Source organism: Alosa sapidissima, chromosome 16 (genome assembly GCF_018492685.1).
Source record: "Alosa sapidissima isolate fAloSap1 chromosome 16, fAloSap1.pri, whole genome shotgun sequence".
NCBI classification, from domain to species: Eukaryota; Metazoa; Chordata; class Actinopteri; order Clupeiformes; family Clupeidae; genus Alosa; species Alosa sapidissima.
In genome coordinates, this window is record NC_055972.1 from 31,869,501 (window position 1) to 31,888,746 (window position 19,246).

The 19,246-nt window shown below is 40.9% G+C and overlaps 1 protein-coding gene and 1 long non-coding RNA gene across 2 annotated transcripts in view; one reads left to right on the forward strand and one right to left on the reverse strand.

Annotated features, from left to right (window-relative positions):
• Positions 1-4,217: 4,217 nt before the first annotated feature.
• On the reverse strand, positions 4,218-6,355 carry LOC121684732. Its single transcript, XR_006023187.1, has 3 exons — positions 5,643-6,355; positions 4,809-5,111; positions 4,218-4,718 (listed from the first exon to the last, which is right to left on the reverse strand). It is a non-coding gene; the product is annotated as an uncharacterized LOC121684732 (long non-coding RNA).
• Positions 6,356-9,413: 3,058 nt separating this feature from the next.
• LOC121684730 (exportin-5) overlaps positions 9,414-19,246 on the forward strand; it is a 43,996-nt gene continuing 34,163 nt past the window's right edge. The window contains exons 1-7 of the mRNA XM_042064779.1: positions 9,414-9,681; positions 10,259-10,380; positions 12,257-12,329; positions 12,407-12,544; positions 14,202-14,384; positions 14,471-14,497; positions 17,931-18,116. Of these exons, the coding sequence (XP_041920713.1) occupies positions 9,580-9,681; positions 10,259-10,380; positions 12,257-12,329; positions 12,407-12,544; positions 14,202-14,384; positions 14,471-14,497; positions 17,931-18,116 (831 nt within the window). The 5' untranslated portion in view covers positions 9,414-9,579. The remainder of the gene's footprint in view (positions 9,682-10,258; positions 10,381-12,256; positions 12,330-12,406; positions 12,545-14,201; positions 14,385-14,470; positions 14,498-17,930; positions 18,117-19,246) is intronic.

The following is a 19,246-nucleotide window of genomic DNA, read 5'->3' on the forward strand; positions in this document are numbered from 1 at the left end:
GTTGTCCATAATGTTAAGGAGCTTTTGCAACATCCTTCTCAACAACTAACTCTAGGGGTTCAAGTGTACTTCCAATTACAGAGCCAGCTCTTTTAATCAACTTGTTGAGTTTTTTGTTGTCATTTGCCCTGATACTGGTACCCCAGCAGATGGCCGCAAAGAAAATGGTACTAGAAACAGTAGACTGCTAAAACATGTTCAACATCCTGCTGCACACATTAAAAAACCTAAGCTTCCTCAATGAGTATAGTCTGCTCTGTCCCTTCCTATAAACAGCCTCAGTGTTGCACTTCCAGTCCAGTTTGTTATCCAGATGTACACCCAGATATTTGTAGTTTTCCACTACCTCCACCTCTTCCCCCATGATGGAGACAGTGTTCAACTTTGTCCTAGCCCTCCTAAAGTCCACTACCATCTCTTTGGTCTTGGCCACATTTAAGAGTAGGGATCAGATTCCAAAAATAATTACGTGGAAATGCATGGACTCCAGTTGCTGCTTAAAAATAATTCCGCCACAACTGGAATCCATGTGGAAACACGCCGCTCCTTCTGGCATCATGTTTTTGTTTGTTTTTATGTAATGTTCATAATTGTATGTAATGTTCTGTTATTTTTTTGTATTTATTTGTCAAGTTAAATGTTTTCACCCTTTATTTACGTTATTTTTGATTCTTGGTCCTTTTTTCTGGCTCATAACTAATGGTAACGTTAGTTTCTATTCGACTGGGCTGATGAGCTTGCCTTGACTAGCCGTCCCTCTTCCATCTGACGCTGCACATCCTCTGTCTGGACTGGACGGAAAGATTGCTCAGGGCAATGGGCCTACTCTGCTGTGCCTGGAGTCTGGATTGAGTGCTGACGTGGGGAGCTCTGATGGCGACGTCAGGAGCCATGAAGCAACAAACTGTCCTTGCTAAAGCACCGAGCTGCTGATTGGCAGGAAGATCGCCCATCATGACTTCAGACTGTTGTTCTTCCAGTGCTCTGCTCTCCAGACTGCTAGTAAATTCTCTGAGTTGGTCAGTGGCTGTGCGCAGTTTCACACGGGTCATCATTGCCCTTGGACATTTTCAGCCGGTTGGAAATTGGACTAATTTTAACATGATTATTATTATTTTATTTATTTATTTTCAATTTGCTTGTTGTCTGTCTTGTATGTCTTAGTGTCACAGGAATCCTGGCGACTACGTCGCTCCGTCCAGCATCTTTTATGTTTGTTATTTTTTAAATGTTTTTGTCATGTCTTGGTGTCACGGATACGCTGGCGACCACGCCACTCCGTCTGGCATTTTTTGTGTCAGTGTCTTGTATGTGGAGCGCTTTGGGTTGCACACTGTGCATGTTAAATGCGCTATACTAAATAAAACTGACTTGACTTGACCGTTGACGCCGAAACGCGTCTGTAGTCAAGGGCATGGTGCAATAAATCCTTTTAAAAGTAACATACAAGAGAGTGCGGTTTCCTCCACTTCCAGACTGACATTTTTAACTCGCACCCAAAATACTTCAATAAGTACGTGAGTGAGCGCGCCTATATTGCTGAAACATGCGCTTAAGACATAATAGGGCCCATAGAGACTGTTTCAGACCATTTCAGCAGAGGTTGAGTGCCATCAGGGCTGCAACAAAAGATGACACAAAGTTACAGAGTGTGGCAAACAGAATACTGTCAGGGTGGCCCAAGAGAAAAAAGGACATCAGCCGTGGTACCTGACGCACTCAGGGTGGACATCACAGGATCCACTCCTCTCCCCTGGGAGTAGGATGTCTGAGGCGAGCGAGGGAGTGTGTATACTGGCTTGGAATGAACAAGGAGATCAAGACCTTCATCTCCAAATGTGACATATGTGGGTCAGTGGACCCAAAGCAACAAAGAGAGACACTACACCCACATGACATGGCCAGCAGACCCTGGGCCAAGGTAGGAACAGACCTTTTCTCCTTTCACATTAAAGACTATCTGATAATAGTAGATTATTATTCAAACTTTTGGGAGGTCGGTTATCTACCAAACACTAAGAGCAACACAGTGATCAAAAAACTCAAGGCCCACTTTACGATTCCTGACATTGTTATCACGGATATCGGACCCCAGTATGCATCACAAGAGTTTCAGCACTTCAGCCAGAAGCGGGGCTTTGAACACAGGACACCGTTACCAGGATAAACGCAGTACGAGTAATGGGAAGGCGGAGCCAGCGGTAAAGATAGCCAAGCGCCTGATGCTGAAGGCTGCAGCAGCGACACAGGATCTGTATTTGGCCATGCTGGACCATCACAACACACCGGTCACCAGGTCAGGTCAGCCCCACTACCTGACAAACTATACTCAGGGCCAGATGTACATACATTTGCGAACATAGCGTTATGGACAAACCGCAGATTGCGAACGCTGTCAGACCCGAGTTTCCGTCGTATTTATCAAACTAGTGTAAACTGCGTGTTTCTCTGCCTTTCTCCGCCCATAAACGCAATTTACGAACGTCCACAACTGAACGGCAGAGCCTACATACAAGCGCAGTTGAATGAAGTTAACTGATGACAACATTAAAAAGAATCAAACGTTTAGTGATCATGAAATAATACCATACATGATAAGATGTCAACAAGCAGGGAGATAATGAAGATCAGTAGTTTTACTCAAACTACTTGTGCACGTAGGCTATGGAAAATTGGTCAAATCTAGAAAGTAGGAAAGTTTAAGTGAATGACGTGAAAGTGAAAGTAAGACATTCGAAAGGCCAACAAAAGTTAAGGTTGCTTTTGATAGTACAAATACTTACAAAACTGGTGCTCTAAATAGCGATTCTGTTGTCTTTGAAAGGTTCTCTTATTGACACATTGCTTTTACAAGGTTGAAGTATTTAGGCGCAGAATAGACGTGCGCTTTCAGGAGCAGTCTTTGTACATACCGCGGAATACATAATTAGGCGCTCTTTACGCTTCCCCTCCCATCTAAACTCCCACTTTCCCTGAAGTGGGCGCAAAAGCGTTAGTACATTACAAGTGTTTATGCACTTGTTGGAAAACTGATGTTTTGAACTGTTGATTTATTATTGCTTATGTTGTTAGATCTGTTGTAAATGAGCAGATCATATGGTACAGCAGCGTTTCTCAAACTGTGGGTCGCGACCCACTACTGGGTCGCGGAGACATGCCAGGTGGGGCGCGAACTGACGTGAAAAACAGGAGTTTCTTTTTATTTATTTTTTTATCTGTAGCCTGGGCCCAGGTAGCACCCGATGCGCAATGGACGCACTGTGTTATTCACAGGGAAGCGCTCGTGTCAAGGCAGCTTAGTTAGTCCCAACCTACATGAGATTTTGAACATTGTTATGAGAGTGGTGAATTTCATCAAAACCCGGCCCTTAAAAGCGCGTCTATTCTCCGCACTTTGCGAAGAGATGGTAGCTGACCAAAAGGCTGTACTGTTTCACAGCGAGGCAAGGTGGCTTTCCTGAGGTAAAGTGCTGTCGTGCATGTTTGAGCTCTGAGTCGCCTCTTCTTGGAGGAAGAGCGCATGTTTGAATCGGCAAGCACGTTCACTAATGAACATTTCTTGACGAAGCTGGCCTATCTTAGCGATATATTTGATATATCTTAGCGATAGATTTGAGTTAAATGTCCAGTTACAAGGCAAAGACAAGCACCTACCTCACCTAGCAAATAAGATTACTGCATTCACCAAAAAAACTTGAGTAGGCCTACAGGCGCCTCTATCGCGACAGTATTATGCCTTTGAGATTTCTGAGCGAAATCGCTGAAACGTCTGACTGGGAGGCACTCTTGTGATCCCATGTATTAAACAGTAGGCCTACATCACAACCCTGCAAAGTTTATTTCAAAAATATTTCCCAACCAGCAGTGCTCAGTATGACTGAATTATGGATCCATTTAATGCAGCATGTTGGTATTTCATTGAATATATTGTACAATGCTGTAAAATGGCCTATGCTTCCTAATATGTTGCTGGAAAACAGAAATATGTGCGTTATGTATTTATTTATTATTATATCTGCAGCACCAGCTGATTTTAACTCTGTTGAAGAGGATATATTTTGAACTTGTCATTATTTCAATAAATTTGACAATTTTAAGCTTGACCTACCACTTTCTTAGACTCGAGAATGCCCCCTTGATCAAATTAAGTGGGGAATGAAAGAAAAAGTTTGAGAACCACTGATCTAATTTGTTAACTACCACAGTCACGAGTTGGGTCGCGATAGTCTGTCATTTTTAAAAAGTGGGTCCCCAGAAAAAAAGTTTGAGAAACACTGATGGATAGTAAGGTGCACAATGGCAGTGCAAACAGGTAAGGCAGTGCAAGGATAAGGTTGCGGATTTGTGAGGAATGGGTTAATGTAGAGCTGACGTCTCAGAAGCGGCTCTTGAATGATGATGTTGGCAGCTTTCTTTGGCGGCTTTGGGACAGGGGCAATGTTAGGTGGCAAAGGAGGTTGTGGTTGGGTGAGTGAGGCGGTTGAGTCCTTGAATGTTATAATTGGGTTGCGTCTGTTTTCTATGACCTTCTCAATTAGTGTCTGGATGAACTTGGTGGTGTGTGGCTTATAGATTTTCTTGACTATCCATTTGTAACCCTCGTTAGTTTCACCCACTTGATGTGAGTGGTCCCTCGCTTTGGCTGCACCAGTATTGGTGGTGGGGTGTTATTGGACACTCTCTAAATCCCGCCCCTCTGTGAACAATCTCCAGTGGCCCTGTGTGAAAAGGAGAATATATAGTACTAATTAAACATGTTCAATAGGATATGTTCAAAACATGTGGGTAAAAAGGGTGTCAGTTCTTACCAGTATGTTTGAAGAGGGCCATCTTCTGAAGATCTTTCAAAAGCCTTTTATCAAAGACGAGCGACGTCAGGTCCTGATATGCCACCGAGTCCTTCTTCAGCCACATCCTCTTTTTCTGCTCCTCAGCTGTTAGAGGAGCATGGTCACAGTGATGCCGCTTTCCATCCATGTCAGTCCATCGGTGTTCATTGACCACATGGTGTGGAATGCACTTCCACCTGTTTTGTAGTGCCTTTCATCTGTTTCACCAACTTCAAGGGTGCTGGCACTGGTATCAAGACCAGGTGTACTTGGGCATGGTGACTATAAAACAAACAAGTAAACAAGTTCAAACTATATTCCACTAATTTAAATCAGACAGTAGTCTTAGATATACTAGAGATAGGTAGATATAGGTGTAGTGGTGAAATAAGAGGTGGGTAGGCTAAACTGCAGTAAGGAAAAGCGCTACTGGATGTTTTTTTTTTTTTTTAAATACATAAGACATTCAGAATATATGATAATGGTGAAGATTACTGTTTACTGTACTGTTCCATGAGTGCATACACTCTATTGGGAAGTGCATTGAATGTATACACACATCGCAATAGCGAACTTATGCAGCTAACACACAATGGACACAATATTCATAAGTGTTGTACATTGCAACTTTGCTTCCTCGTTGCTGAAGAGTGCAGTTAGCGAGGCAGACACATTAGAAGAGCAAGCAACCAAAACATACAAGATATTTACTTTGTAAACAGCCAAATCATATGAGATGTGCTGCTTTACAGCAGACGACTATATCAGTGTGTTCTCAGTCGAGAAGTCAAGTCGAGTTAGAAAAAACGTTACCTCCAGGCAAATGCGTTTAGTGCAGCTAGCACTGCTAGTTTCAGAAGTTCCTGGCTGTTCGTCGACATCATCTGGTAAGGTAAATATCGACGGAATTGCGGTTTTCACAAGTGCGGGTCTCTTCACTCCTAAGGGGTTGGGTTCGAAGTCTTCTGCCTTGAAATGTAGACTGCACACCGTCAGATGTTTTAGTGCTTCAATGGCTGTGTCCTGTCCGAACTTCGGGTTATTGATAGCCCGTAGCCACTTTTTGCACAACTCCAACTCTTTGGGTAATCTATGAAAATGTACTCCGTGTATTTTCCTTGTGCTGGCTAAACATCCCGCTACCATGCAAGTGCACACCATTTCGAAACACAAACGAGGAGTAATTCACTAATGAGTTCGCAAACTAACTCTTCACTAGAAATTGTGTGAAATGATTTCCAGGTAGCGTAGAGTTGAGCTCAACGCTCGAGCCTTGGTTGACAGATTATGGGCGGAGTTGAACAATTGAGTTCGACAGTGGGAGTGGCCTGCGGAGCTTGAGCATTGCAATGCACTATGGGGATTGTTGTCTGCAATCCACATGCACTAAAAAGTCATTTTCTGCCTTTTCTCGGTCAAGAAGGCACCAAATTAGAAATTTATGCTACTATTCTACTACATATATGACCCACTTTCAATACATATTCATGTCTCCACTGGTAGAATGTCCCTTTAAAGACTGAGACAGAGTATATAGTTTAAAAGTTGAATGTAGATAGTGTAATGAATGTTGATAGACAGAGAGTTGAATGGATGTTGATAGGCAGATTGTTTAATGGATGTTGATAGAGTTTAATGGGTGGATGAGTGAATGATTTGAAGAGGATGAATGGATAGAAAGTTGGATGGAATAAGCCTTATATCCTTGTAGAATGGAGAGACACAGAGAGAGTTGGCCTAGTTGAGCAGAAAGCAGTTGATACAGGTGCAATAAGTTTAACTGGCTCTTTGATGGGGCCTAGTTGAGCAGCTATGGATGAGAAAAGCAGGGTGCGTTGTGCACCCGCCCATATCACTGTTGATAATGCGCTCTTAAAATAACATATAAACAACTCGCCACAGATTTCTGACCAGGTTTCCCTTGGTTAGTAGCGCAATGCATTTTAGGTAGTTACTTAGTTACTTTTTTTGGGGGGGGGGGGGGCGAAAAAAACAAAAAAATCGGTTTTACCCAGCTCTAGTGGCTGCAGCCAGCAGCTAAAGTAGCCAGGCAGCTACCGCGCTACATTCTGGGGGCATGTTCGTGAGCCCCCATGTTCATGCCCCCCAGAGTGTAGCGCTGCAGCTGCCTGGCTACCTTAGCTGCTAGCTGCTGAAACGGAGATCTACAGTATGTGAAAAATCGCCGGAGTTCTCCTTTAAGTTTGAGCAGCAGTTGATTTTCAAAATTAGTTGTGCTCATCCTTGCTCACTTTGCAGTGAACAGTAATCCAGCACAACTGAAAAGCTGCTCACAGGCATCTGAGGCAGGCAGGCCCAGGTTGAGTTTCAGAGAGAAACTCTATTTGTAAAGGAGTTCAGCAGATCCAAGGGCCTCGGACTGTGGGAAAACTGGGACTGATTGCAGGGCCCCAATGGTCAAACATCAGGCCCGCCAGCAGGTTTCATACCCCAGATGTTTTTGGTAGGAAGGGAAAATTAGAAAAAACAAAGAAATTCACATCCAGTTGTCTTCAACAATGTGTTATAAGCAATATTTCTATGATATGACAAATTGATTAAACCTAGCTCTAGGCCTACAAACCATCCTCAGCAAGGATTAGCAGAAAAACTAACATAGAAGTAGGGCATTTCAAGAGAGAAAGAGCAGAAAAATTATAATGACCATGACAATGACAGCCCCCCACGAGGTTTCATTTCAACAAATCCGGCCCACTACCTAATGAGTTTGACAAGGTCTAAGGTCACTCTCACTCTCCCTTGCTAAAGCGCAAAATGGTTTGGTCCGCCTGCACAACGACTGATAAGGTATCTCATTTTGTTTACGTAGTTGAGCATCGCTAGTAGTGGACAGCTAATTGTTGTGCTGCTGGTACAATGTCTTTCTCCAAGAAAACCAAGTCGGATTACCAAAAAACAAAGGCAAAAACGAGAAAAAGAAAGATGAAAATGAGGGGAAACAGATGCTAATAAACTTCTTTCCAAAGAAAGGTGAGCACACATGTTAAAACACGAAATCCCATGGTGTTAAACTGCTTGAATATCTCCGCAATAGAACTGAGGCAACCCATTGAAAGAGCGGAAAATACACTTTCCTCGGTTACACAGGTAATCTGAGGTAGCCTATCTCGTGATCCACTTCCATCTCCATCTCTTTCAGAAAGACTGGGTGCCAGCTTGATCCATGCCCTATGCTACATGCTGATCATTCTAGTGGTTCCGGGCGCAATTTCCCCCCTTCCTTTCGGTTGTCGTTAGTCTTAACTTTTCTTTTTTTTTTACTCAGTAACGCATGGGATTTGTGATGTAGCGAGGTACAATACTTCACTCAAAACGTAATCAAGTAAAAATAAAAGTACTAATTTGAAAAACTACTTAAAAAATACAAAATACACAAAAAAACTACTCAATACTGTAAAATGAGTAAATGTATATCGTTACTTTCCACCTCTGCTACTAATATTAAAAGCTCTCGGCTATGTCCTTTTTGTCAAAGCCTACCTCTCGGACGAAAAAAAGGTTGGAGAACCCTGCTGTATAATGTAGAAATGCTAGGCTAATAAATCTATACAAGGAATTCTACAGTTATAGAATATTATGATACATTGACTCACATTAAAAAAAAACATATACCCAATTATAATTTTACAAACAACTTTCATGTCACACCAAAGGACAATTTTAGTCACTAACACAACAAATTAGTGAATAAATATGAATACCAATACAAAATCTAAAAGCCCATAGGCCTACATATTTCTGGGAATGGGAGAGTCAGTAGGCCTACAACACGACTAAGTGATTCCCATGCCTAATATCTGATTTTTTCCTCTACAATTTTTTTTCGGCCTAAAACGTCAACCGCCCATACTAATATCAAGCTCGCCCTCTACTGACGGACTTCTCGTAAAAGTGTTAGGTTACCAACAGAGAATGTCTAAAAAGGGGAGAACTGCCACTCTCGGAAAACTTCCGGTTTCTGAACTGGTTGCAGTTCCTTTTGTGGTTCCACATGAGGGCGCTCGTCCACGAGTGCAGAATGCATGGAGGTCTATGGAGCTGTACCCCTCAAAATCCACTTTTCTCGGGATATAATTTTTTTTTCAAGTAATTTGAGTATTGTATTCGAAAGGGGAGGCAAAGAAAATACACTTGGTTGAGTATTATATTTTTTAAAGTCACTTAATTGTTCTAAAAAGCCTTTAAAATGTGTCAATGACGTCATTCATTAGCACAATGCTAGCGTGTTATGTGCAACAACGACCCAACCTGTAAGAGATCAAAAGGACATAAGTACTCGTTCATTCAACTTTTGACCTATAACCCATGTTGAAGTTATACAAACTACAATCAAATCTGAGATTTGTCAACGACAATCAGGTGAAAGAGACAAATTTAGCCGTCTAGCTCCATTGACTCCCATTCATTCTGCACTCATGGCGATCGCCCCCAGTGGAACTCTGGTGGAACTGCATCCAAAATTCGGTACAATGGGACTTAATACGGAGTGGCAAGGCTCTCCGTAGACGGGCTCTGGTTACCAAGCTGGTGATTTGGATAGGTCCAAGAAAACTACAAGTCCCAGTGTTATACTCATAGGTTGTCAACCATCTTGGTTCATACGCCCGGCGTAGTGGCACGTTTTGTGTGTGTACATGGTGAGGAACCGTATGCTGCTCACCCTTCTGCAGGGGACTTGCGTGTAGCACACTATATCTTGTTTTACCCTGTGTGGTGTAATTTAAGAGTAATGGCTGAACCAGTCACTGAAATGTGTGATCAGCTAATTAAAGCTGTTAACGTTATGATGGATCCTGAATCGAGCCAACGATATCGCTTGGAGGCCCTAAAGGTAACATTAGCCTAACCCACTATCGTATAAACGTTAATCAACGGGACAGAGGTTAACCTAGATGGTTAAAAAAATTCACGTACTATCTCTGAAATCTGATTGCCTCCCATGATTTGTAACTATTCATCACTGAATATTTTAACGAGGATAAGGTTATTGGTCACTCACAGATCTAGCCCACTTTAGCATTTTGGCTAGCTTCTAACCCACCAGGCCACCCATGCAGTGCTTCGCTCATTGCTAGAATGGAAGGCTATCGTTATGACTACATTAATCGGTCATATGACGAATACAGCGAAACATTTTACTCATCACTTAACAGAACATTCGTCTCTCTTAAACAAATCCTTAACCTGAAAGAGTCTCGTTCGCGCCTCGTGTTAGCAGGAGCATGAAGCTTCCAGCACTCATTCAGACACTTGCTGTATCAACGCTAACGTTGATGCCATGCTGTATGCGGATTGGATAAATGAAATTCAACCTAATTGATGCATGACTGCACGGCAAAGAAATATGTTTTCAAGATGCATGGCCTGCACAAATAGTATTGCTAAACTATAACGTTACTCTTTTGCAGTTCTGTGAAGAGTTTAAGGAAAAATGTCCCTTTTGTGTCCAATGCGGTCTTCAGTTGTCAGATAGGACACAAAATCCTGTGATAAGGCATTTTGGTCTTCAGATTTTGGAACATGTCATCAAGTAAGTTTATACCACTTAACTTGTTGCAATTAACTTTTAATTATAGACTAATTTGTGAACCGGAATAATTGTACTGATTTCAATGATTTGTCTGTGTAACAACAATGTAGTCTAAATTCTTTCACACAAACACAGAGGTGGACAGTAACTAAGTACATTTACTTGATTACTGTACTTAAGTATGATTTTTGAGTATCTGTATTTGTCTCCACTACATTTGAAAGACAAATACTGTACTTTTGACTCCACTACATTTGAAATATAGATAGATAGATAGATCTAGAGATAGATAGATAGCATGAAGATGAGCATGAAGTACTGTTACTTTTAACCACATTTGATTCTTTAAAGGCAATAATGCAGTAGACTATCTAAGATAATCTAATCATAATTGAGTTATCTGGTTTTGTATTCGGCTGTAAAAATGTTTTAGATTTGTGAACTGAGAATGAATAATTGATTTAAATTATATTATTCCATCCAGTTATGAAAATAGGTCAAATGTTTTTGTTGGATGTAAGAAACTAAAGGTCCTATGACAGACCAAAGAATGTATACCCTATTAATGACCAAATAAAGATTACATTATATTATGTTAAAAAGGAAAAATACTTGTACTTCTGAATACTAAGTATTTTTAAAAGCAAGTACTTCTGTACTTCAACTTCAGCAAAAATCTGACTTAGCAACATTCACTTGTATTGGAGTAATATTTGACATGGTGTATAGGCCCTACGTAAGGGATAATGTATAGAACGCCGGTCATTATCTGGAAATAGGTCCCGACAGGGCGAACCGGACCCCGACGCGCAAGCGAAGGGGTCTTGTTCCGCTATGAAGGGACCTATTTTATTATTATTATGTATGTATTAAGCTTATGAAGAGGCGTGTAATTATTATGACCGCCGCGCAGCGAAGCGGCAGTCTTATAGGTTTAGTCAGATTTATTTTTATTTTTTTTATTTTTCGCATTCCCAAATTTCCGTCAATGATTCCCGGGACACTGAAAGACCAACTGGCCTGTAGGTGGCCGGAGACAGTTTTCTGTGAATATCTCGAGAACCGTAGGGCCTAGGAGGTCCACCTTTTTTATGTATGTTGGTCTTAAGGGGGCATGTCAACCCATGCCATTACCACTTATTTCATGTATAGCGCCACCTAGTTAAAAATTAAAAAGCAAATAATTAGGTGTTTTCATCACAATATCTCTGGCTGACAAGGTCAAAACTGCACGAAATTAAAAGTGTAGGACCATTATGACACCCTCCGAATGCATGCCAAGTTTTGTGTACTTTCGTTCATGGGGGGCCTTACAATAAAATAATTTATGTGTACATTTAGTGATGTACACCAACAAGGATTCCCGGGACACTGAAAGACCGGGGTACACAAAACTTGGTGGGCATGTACCCCCACATGGATAGCATGGAACCGTCATTTTTCGTTTTGATCTGTAGCCCCCCCCCCCCCCCCCTGCTGGACTGGACCCCCCGAAAGGAGGGTAGGGCAGACACAGTTCTCTGTGAATATGTTGAGAACTGTAGGGCCTAGGATGACCATTTTTGTTGTATATCCAAAGTAAAGTGGCTCAGTGTTGGAGCTTGGCAGCATGGTTGATGCTAACTAGATTTAAGCACAATTTAGAACAACCTGGAAAATCATTGTGTGGTGGTCAATGTTGATATTGTGGTGGGCCGCCACAGATAAGTCAATGTATGGGAAACACTGTGGCTGTTTCGAAGTTAACTGATTGTTGAACCGATATTGTTTGCACCTCCAAGTGGTCTGTGACGTATGTTTCTGTGAAAGAATTGTACTGTATGGCAACAATAATGTTAGCCTACTGTCTAACTTGTCTTTCCCCATTCAAACTTAGGTTCCGATGGAACAATATGTCACCCCAGGAGAAAGTTCACTTAAAAAATTGTGCCATGGAGCTCTTATCAAAGGTCTGTGCTGTGATTCATTTTAGTGTAATTTTTTATTTGGATTTGTTGGACCCTTGAATGATATTTTTCCCCTTTAGGGAACATATCCTATCTTGATGGAGGAAAGTCACATTAAGGATGCCTTGTCTCGCATTATTGTTGAGATGATCAAGAGAGAGTGGCCACAGAATTGGCCAGACATGCTGAAAGAACTGGAGACGCTTACTACTTTGGGAGTGAGGCTTATTCCTTCTAGTTTCTATTTTTGTATGTTGACACTACTAGTGTCCACTAGGGATGTCACGGTAAACCGGTTTTACTATTAACCACGGTGTGAAACGTCATGGTTAATAAATCGTGAAGGCTCTCCTACACCGCCTTTCCGTTGACTGGTACATCTGGTACCATAGACAGATTAGCGCAACTAGCACGGAACCAAAACAAAGAAACACCAATTGTGCACTCAACAGAAAGTGCTGCTTGTCTTAGCAGAAGAACAAGAACAAGACACTGTCAACAATGGTTTATATCAGCCCCCCCCCCCCCCCCCCCCAAAAAAAATGGTGCACAGCAATACCCTGAAATTAAACATATCACAATTCCTAATTTTATTATCAATACTTTTAAGAATGACAGTGTTGTTTTGCAGTAAGATGCATGTTCGCAACAAGGCGTGTGTTTAGTGCCTCGCCTTCCCTAGCCTGCGTCTTTCCTCCTCACACATTTTCAAGCTGCAGCTGTCATGCCAAATACAGCAATACATGGCAGCTAGTTTAAGTGATGCTGAGGCTGGCCAAATAATAATAGGCCAATATTAAGTTGATTGGCTCACTTTCATCTGTGAAGTTTGTATAGCTAACCTACCTAGGCTATGAGATTTAGTTCATTTAGGCCTACTGTTTAATGACATTTCAGAAATAACCTACGCAACCTATTGGCAAACGTTTACATCTGGAGGAAGGAGGACTAGGAAAAGACCTTGTGACAGCACGGAAAGACGGCTGACAGGAGGAAATAGACCCCGCCGGGGCTACAATGGGTTAGCAGCTCATTGTGGCAGTATCCCAGGCTTTACTAAGCTATGGGCTACACCCTATCAAGCTACAGTACGACATAATGAAAAAATACCCCTAGAGTCAGCGAGAGCAGGGGCAGAAGATGACCTGTGATAGACATGGTTACTGACCGTGGAACAAATTTGATTACGAGTAAGAAAAACATGTCTGTGGAAGCCACTAGTTCAGAGAAAACTGAGAAGAAGCTGCAGAGTTTGGAAAACGAACGTTAAGGGTTGTTTCAAGGACATGTTTGTGCATAGGCAGCCACTCTGAAGCAGTAAAGGCGATTTAAAACGAGTCAGAAAAGTCGAGACAGGACCAGTCGTCAAAATGTCGGTGTCCACCACTCCAAAACAAACCAGAAAAGGGACTCAAAGTGCTAAATACCGGAATTATCCTTTAAATTATCAGGAGAGAGACTACAGCCTTTGACTTCATTTTTTTCCAAAAAGGGAAATACAGTTCACAAAGTAGAGTAATTATTTTATACTATGCAGTGTCTTACTGTGACAAAACAGCAATAAATAACCTTTAAAGATCAAAACCTCTAAAGAATGTGTTTGTGTGATTTTATACATTAGTACTGTTGTGAAAAATATTCACGCAAAATAATCGTAATAATCGTGATTATTCATCAGACAATTATCGTACCACCAAAATCTCTAATCGTGACATCCCTAGTGTCCACCAGAAAAACTGTAAAGGCACACATAAATGTTTCGATGTACGGTTACTCTCGAAGTGTAATGAAGTTGCCTATCTCCTTTGATTTACTTAGCAGTCATCTTTCTATTTGTAATGATGACACCTGTCCTGCTGGATTTGACCTTTTTAGGAAGCTCAGGCAGAGCTGGTGATGCTGATTCTTTTACGATTAGCCGAGGACGTGATAACGTTTCAGACACTGCCCACACAGAGGCGGAGGGATATCCAGCAAACCCTAACCCAGAATATGGATGGCATCTTCAGTTTCCTGCTCACTGTCCTGCAGCTCAATGTGGACAACTACCGCAAATTGGTTGGTGAATATCTTTATTATAAAATTATATGCTGTGAAAATGGACTATGTATGAATTTAAGTATACTTTTGTTTTCTTTCCTTAGAAATGTGTTGCTGGTGAAGAGGAAAAGGTAACTGACTGGTGGTGGTGTTTTGTCTTATACAGTTGATTGAAAAAAATGTAATAGTTGATTATGTGAATGAAAATTAATTGGTATACAAATCAGGGTTTCCACTAGGATATTTCTTGACGGTCCGATGTTTAGATGTTTATTTTACCCCACAAATGTGATCTTCAATAGTTTCAATAGTAGTCTGTTATAAACGCAATTATTCAAGACATTCTCAAATCAGTTGATACACTACTTGGCATGTGACAAAACATACGTGCATATATTTCCGACGTTTTGTGACGTTCAGAACATACTGTAGCAACATTGTAGTATATGACGGAGGCGGCTTTTAGGTAGTTACATGGTAGTAGGCTAAGTAAAATAGCGATTTTTCAAAGTTAAGGTTCATCAGAATCCTGGAATATGCCCACTTGACAACGAGAGATCTCCCTAGTGAGTACTAGTACTAGTACATTTTAGAACTAGAACTAGTTGAGAAATTCAATCTCCCATTTGTACCTGCTCTTTCCCAATAATTTTACTGCCCATTACTGTTCTGGCTGGTCTGTTTTTAACCTCCAGGTTCCCATACCAGGTATACATATAGCAATTTAGGACATTTTCAACAAGATTTCTAACACTAAAATAACTCTAAGTTCACACCGCAAGTCTTAATGCTCTATTTGGATTTTTGGCTCAGATCCGATTCTTTGTTTTGCTGTTCAGATTATCTTTTAAAATGTGGCCTATATCAGATTACAGTGTGAACTGTTTGCAGTTCCGAACTGACCCGCATGAGCAAAAGAACAATAACAATGACATCAGCTAACTCCCGCCGGCGCATAATTGTGACAAATGTCGATGTAGATTGACGTAAAAGTTGATCAAATCCGCCTTGATTGTTCACACTGCAGCCACATTGAAAACAAATCAGACCTGGGTCTGATTCAGGACCATATATGGAAGTGCTCTAAATTTGTTCACACTACTTCTAAAGAAGTCTGAATAAATCAGATTTGGGCCACTTTTGCCTGCAGTCTGAACGTAGCCTAAAATGGTCTATCATTTCTAAGCCTACCATCAATGATGGACAGAACTCATAATGGGCCTGTCCTCCATGCATAGTAGTAACAAAACTAGTAAGTCAACTGTATAGCATGCATATAGCAAAGTGTCTTGTCATAAAAGTGGTGTTGCTTCTTTAAGAACAAAGGAGTGGAGAAAACGCTGATGGAAAACTAGGAGATGGATGAGGGAAGCTGGTGACTGAATCTTAGTTAATCAAGCAGATTTATGGATATGGAGTTATTTATGGAGTTTGAATGAAAAAAACTGCAAGTCCTTTGACTGAAGCTGTATGTTGCATCTCTGTTGCTCACAACCTGCTGTTAAAGTGAACTGGATTAGCCCTGAAGACCCTGTGATAACTGCTAACACATCTCCTGGTAACATTTAGAAAATCTAAGATAACACGTTATATAAATTAAATTAATCTACTAAAGTTAAATTTTGGTATTCCTTTGTCTGTCATCCATGTGACCATACTAGGGATGCACGATATATCGGCGGCCGATACATTATTGGCCGATAAGTGAAAAAATTTAAATATTATCGTTCTGATAACAGAGTTCCGGCCGACAAACTAGGCGTATGTAAGCCCCGCCTGCCTACACTGACCTACTTAAGCTTGGTTGGCTATACTTACTCAAAATAATGTCAGCAGTGTGAATGTATTTCACCATTCCAACAATATCTTTGGATCTGCGTTGAATCTGTGCAGCCCAAAATCCTCTCGTGAATGATCCTCCATTAGAGCCATCTTGTGCTGGTGTGGAATCAAATAAACAAACTCTTCCATGGGACGAGTAGATAAGTAGTTCTAAGTTGTATTTTTGTATTATATTTGCATTTCGTTCGCTTGGGTTTTGTATTATTACTGAGAAATATGCTAACCATTCCTGCTTCAGTTCCAGACAGGTCATCAGTGCTGTCCCCAATTAACTTTTTCACAATTTTTTTCAAGAGTAAAATTATCGGTTATCGTGTCGGTATCGGCCACAACAAACCAATAAATATTGGTTATCGTTATCGGCCCTAAAATTCCATATCGGTGCATCTCTAGACCATACATAACCCCATCCAACACCAAGATTATCAAGCACTGTGGTAACCATAATTAAAGATTTAAACAGTACTAAGCGTTATCAATTTTAACATGATTTACTCTTAAACCGGTAACCGTTACATCCCTACCTTACAATCACAGCCCTAGTTGTGCCCATCATTTCTTTGCTATGCCATTTTCATTTGTTTCATTATCTAAATTAGTTTGTTGAATGTAGAGTCAAAAGCAAAGTGTGATTTGCATAAACCATGGAAAAATAATGTTGGATGCCAGTTACATCTGTCAATTTAAAATTATTTCAGAGGAAAATTGAGAACGGCAAGTTTAGTAAGCATCATTTCATGTTAGTAATTTCGCTTACCACCAATGATGGACAGAACTCATTATAGTCCTCAATGGTACAGCAGTCAACAAAATAGCACTAGCCTAGGCCTATGTGTGGCTCCTTTAAGTGAACCTGACTTCAGTGAATTGCGAGTGAGTGGCTGGCGACAATGTATGAATCGTTTTTATATATATGGAGTAAACGCTCAACGCAGATAAATGGCTAGAAGCTGGGAAAAAGCTATAGCGACCAAATTAGAGTTTGTGAGGGAAACTTATGTTTAGTTTCAACTGTGGGTAACTGAATACTCCTCTCTCCTCTGAGTGTACCTTGTTTCCGTCTACTCTGTTACGCACAACCTGCTGCAGTAGAAATGAAAAGGGGTTAGACCCGAAGGTTTTAATAACTTACAATGACCTGTCTGGAACTGTAGCAGGAATGGTCAACATATTTGTAATAATACAAAACCCAAGCGAATGAAATGCAAATATAATACAAAAATACAACTTAGAACTACTTATCTACTGGGTCGTCTACAAAGAGTTTGTTTGTTTGTTTCCCCAATTAGCATGGTAAAGTGCAAACACACCAGCACAAGAAGGCTCTAGATAGACTGAGCTCCGCTCTGCTTAGGTTAAACGGAGGATCATTCACGAGAGGATTTTGGGCTGCACAGATTCAACACAGATCCACAGATCTTGTTAGAATAGTGAAATACATCCACACCACTGACATTATTTTCAGGAAGAAGTATAGCCAACCAAGCTCAAGTAGCTAGGCAGACGGGCCTCACGTAGGCCTAGTTGGGAAATTAGGGCTTTAAAAAGTATTGGCGCAAATTAACGGCCAGAATTTTGTTAAGGGAAGAATAATAATATTTTATCTTTTTCACTTATTGGCCAATAATATATCGGCCAACGATATATCGTGCATCCTTATTTCTAATAGAAATTTTAAATGTAAACATAACCTATTATATTCACTCTTCACCTCTTGTGTAGGCTAAGGCTCACTGTCGAGTGGGTGTGGCTACTCTAAACACACTGGCTGGCTACATAGATTGGGTGTCAATGGTGCACATCACTAATGGGAACTGCCGTCTCCTGGAGGTGTTGTGCCTGCTGCTAAGTGAGACAGAGCTGCAGTTGGAAGCAGCAGAGTGTCTACTCATTGCCATCAGCAGAAAGGTAAGTTCACCACCCAAACTTTTGCAAGGAGTTCCAGAAAGCCGACAAAAACATTATAGCATAAACCTTTTTACAGTCCGTTAATTACTACGTCTTAGTAAATCCATGGTAAATTATTGTATATTATTAGGTCATTATCACAGGTAACATTAAGGTAAATAGAGAAACTACACATTAAATATTAAGAAACACCTCAACTATTACCAATATACATTGCATACAGAAAGTATTGACAGCACTTTACTTTTCCCACATTTTGCTATGTTTCAGACTCTTCTTAAAATGGATTCAATTATTTCTTTTTTCTCATCAATCTACACACAATACTCCAACACCCCACAAAAAAACTGGTATTTGAAGTGTTTTGTAAAAAACTGGGGGGAAAATGGTGCTCTGAATACTGAATACGGTGCTCTGTTGTCTCAGATAGTTTCTCTAGGTCTAATTGACGCATTTAAACGCAACTGGGATTGGGCTACACCTGCTTTTAAAAGGTGAAATGTTTCACTGCAAAACAGACGTGCGCTGTTTTCATACATATGGCGGAATACCTAATTAATCACTATAAACACTTCTCCCATGTGTGCGATACTCACACTTTTCCCTCAACCTTCCCATAAATGCATATGTATGAGTAAGAAAAGCGCAGATAGCCATTCTGCGCTCCAGTGGCAGGCAAAATGCTCTTTGATTCACGTGCAATCTGTTTTGTACATACGATGCCATGTTTTAAGGTGCAATTAGCATCAGAAACGGGTGATAATTCGGCGGTAATTCTTAGTACATCAGGCTAGAGCCCGACCGATTTATTGGTGAGCCGATATTTGGCATCGGTATCGCCATTTATAACGGCTGATAAATATTTTTAAATTCAGTAAAGGTAAGCCGCATATTGATCCTTGATTTAGGCTGCATTTCCAGTATTGGAGTTGTGTGGTTTGTCCAGCAGAGGGCACAGTGACTTGCTGCAAGACACATACTTGACTTGGTTCCACTTCACTTCCTACAACAAACGACAACGGTAGCTTATGGTTTCACAGCTTTGTGGCTTGTGTGTATTCATGGTTTGATGATTTTCCTGTGAAATGTAATTGCCATTTCTTCTTGAAGCCGAAATAAACCTGAGAATG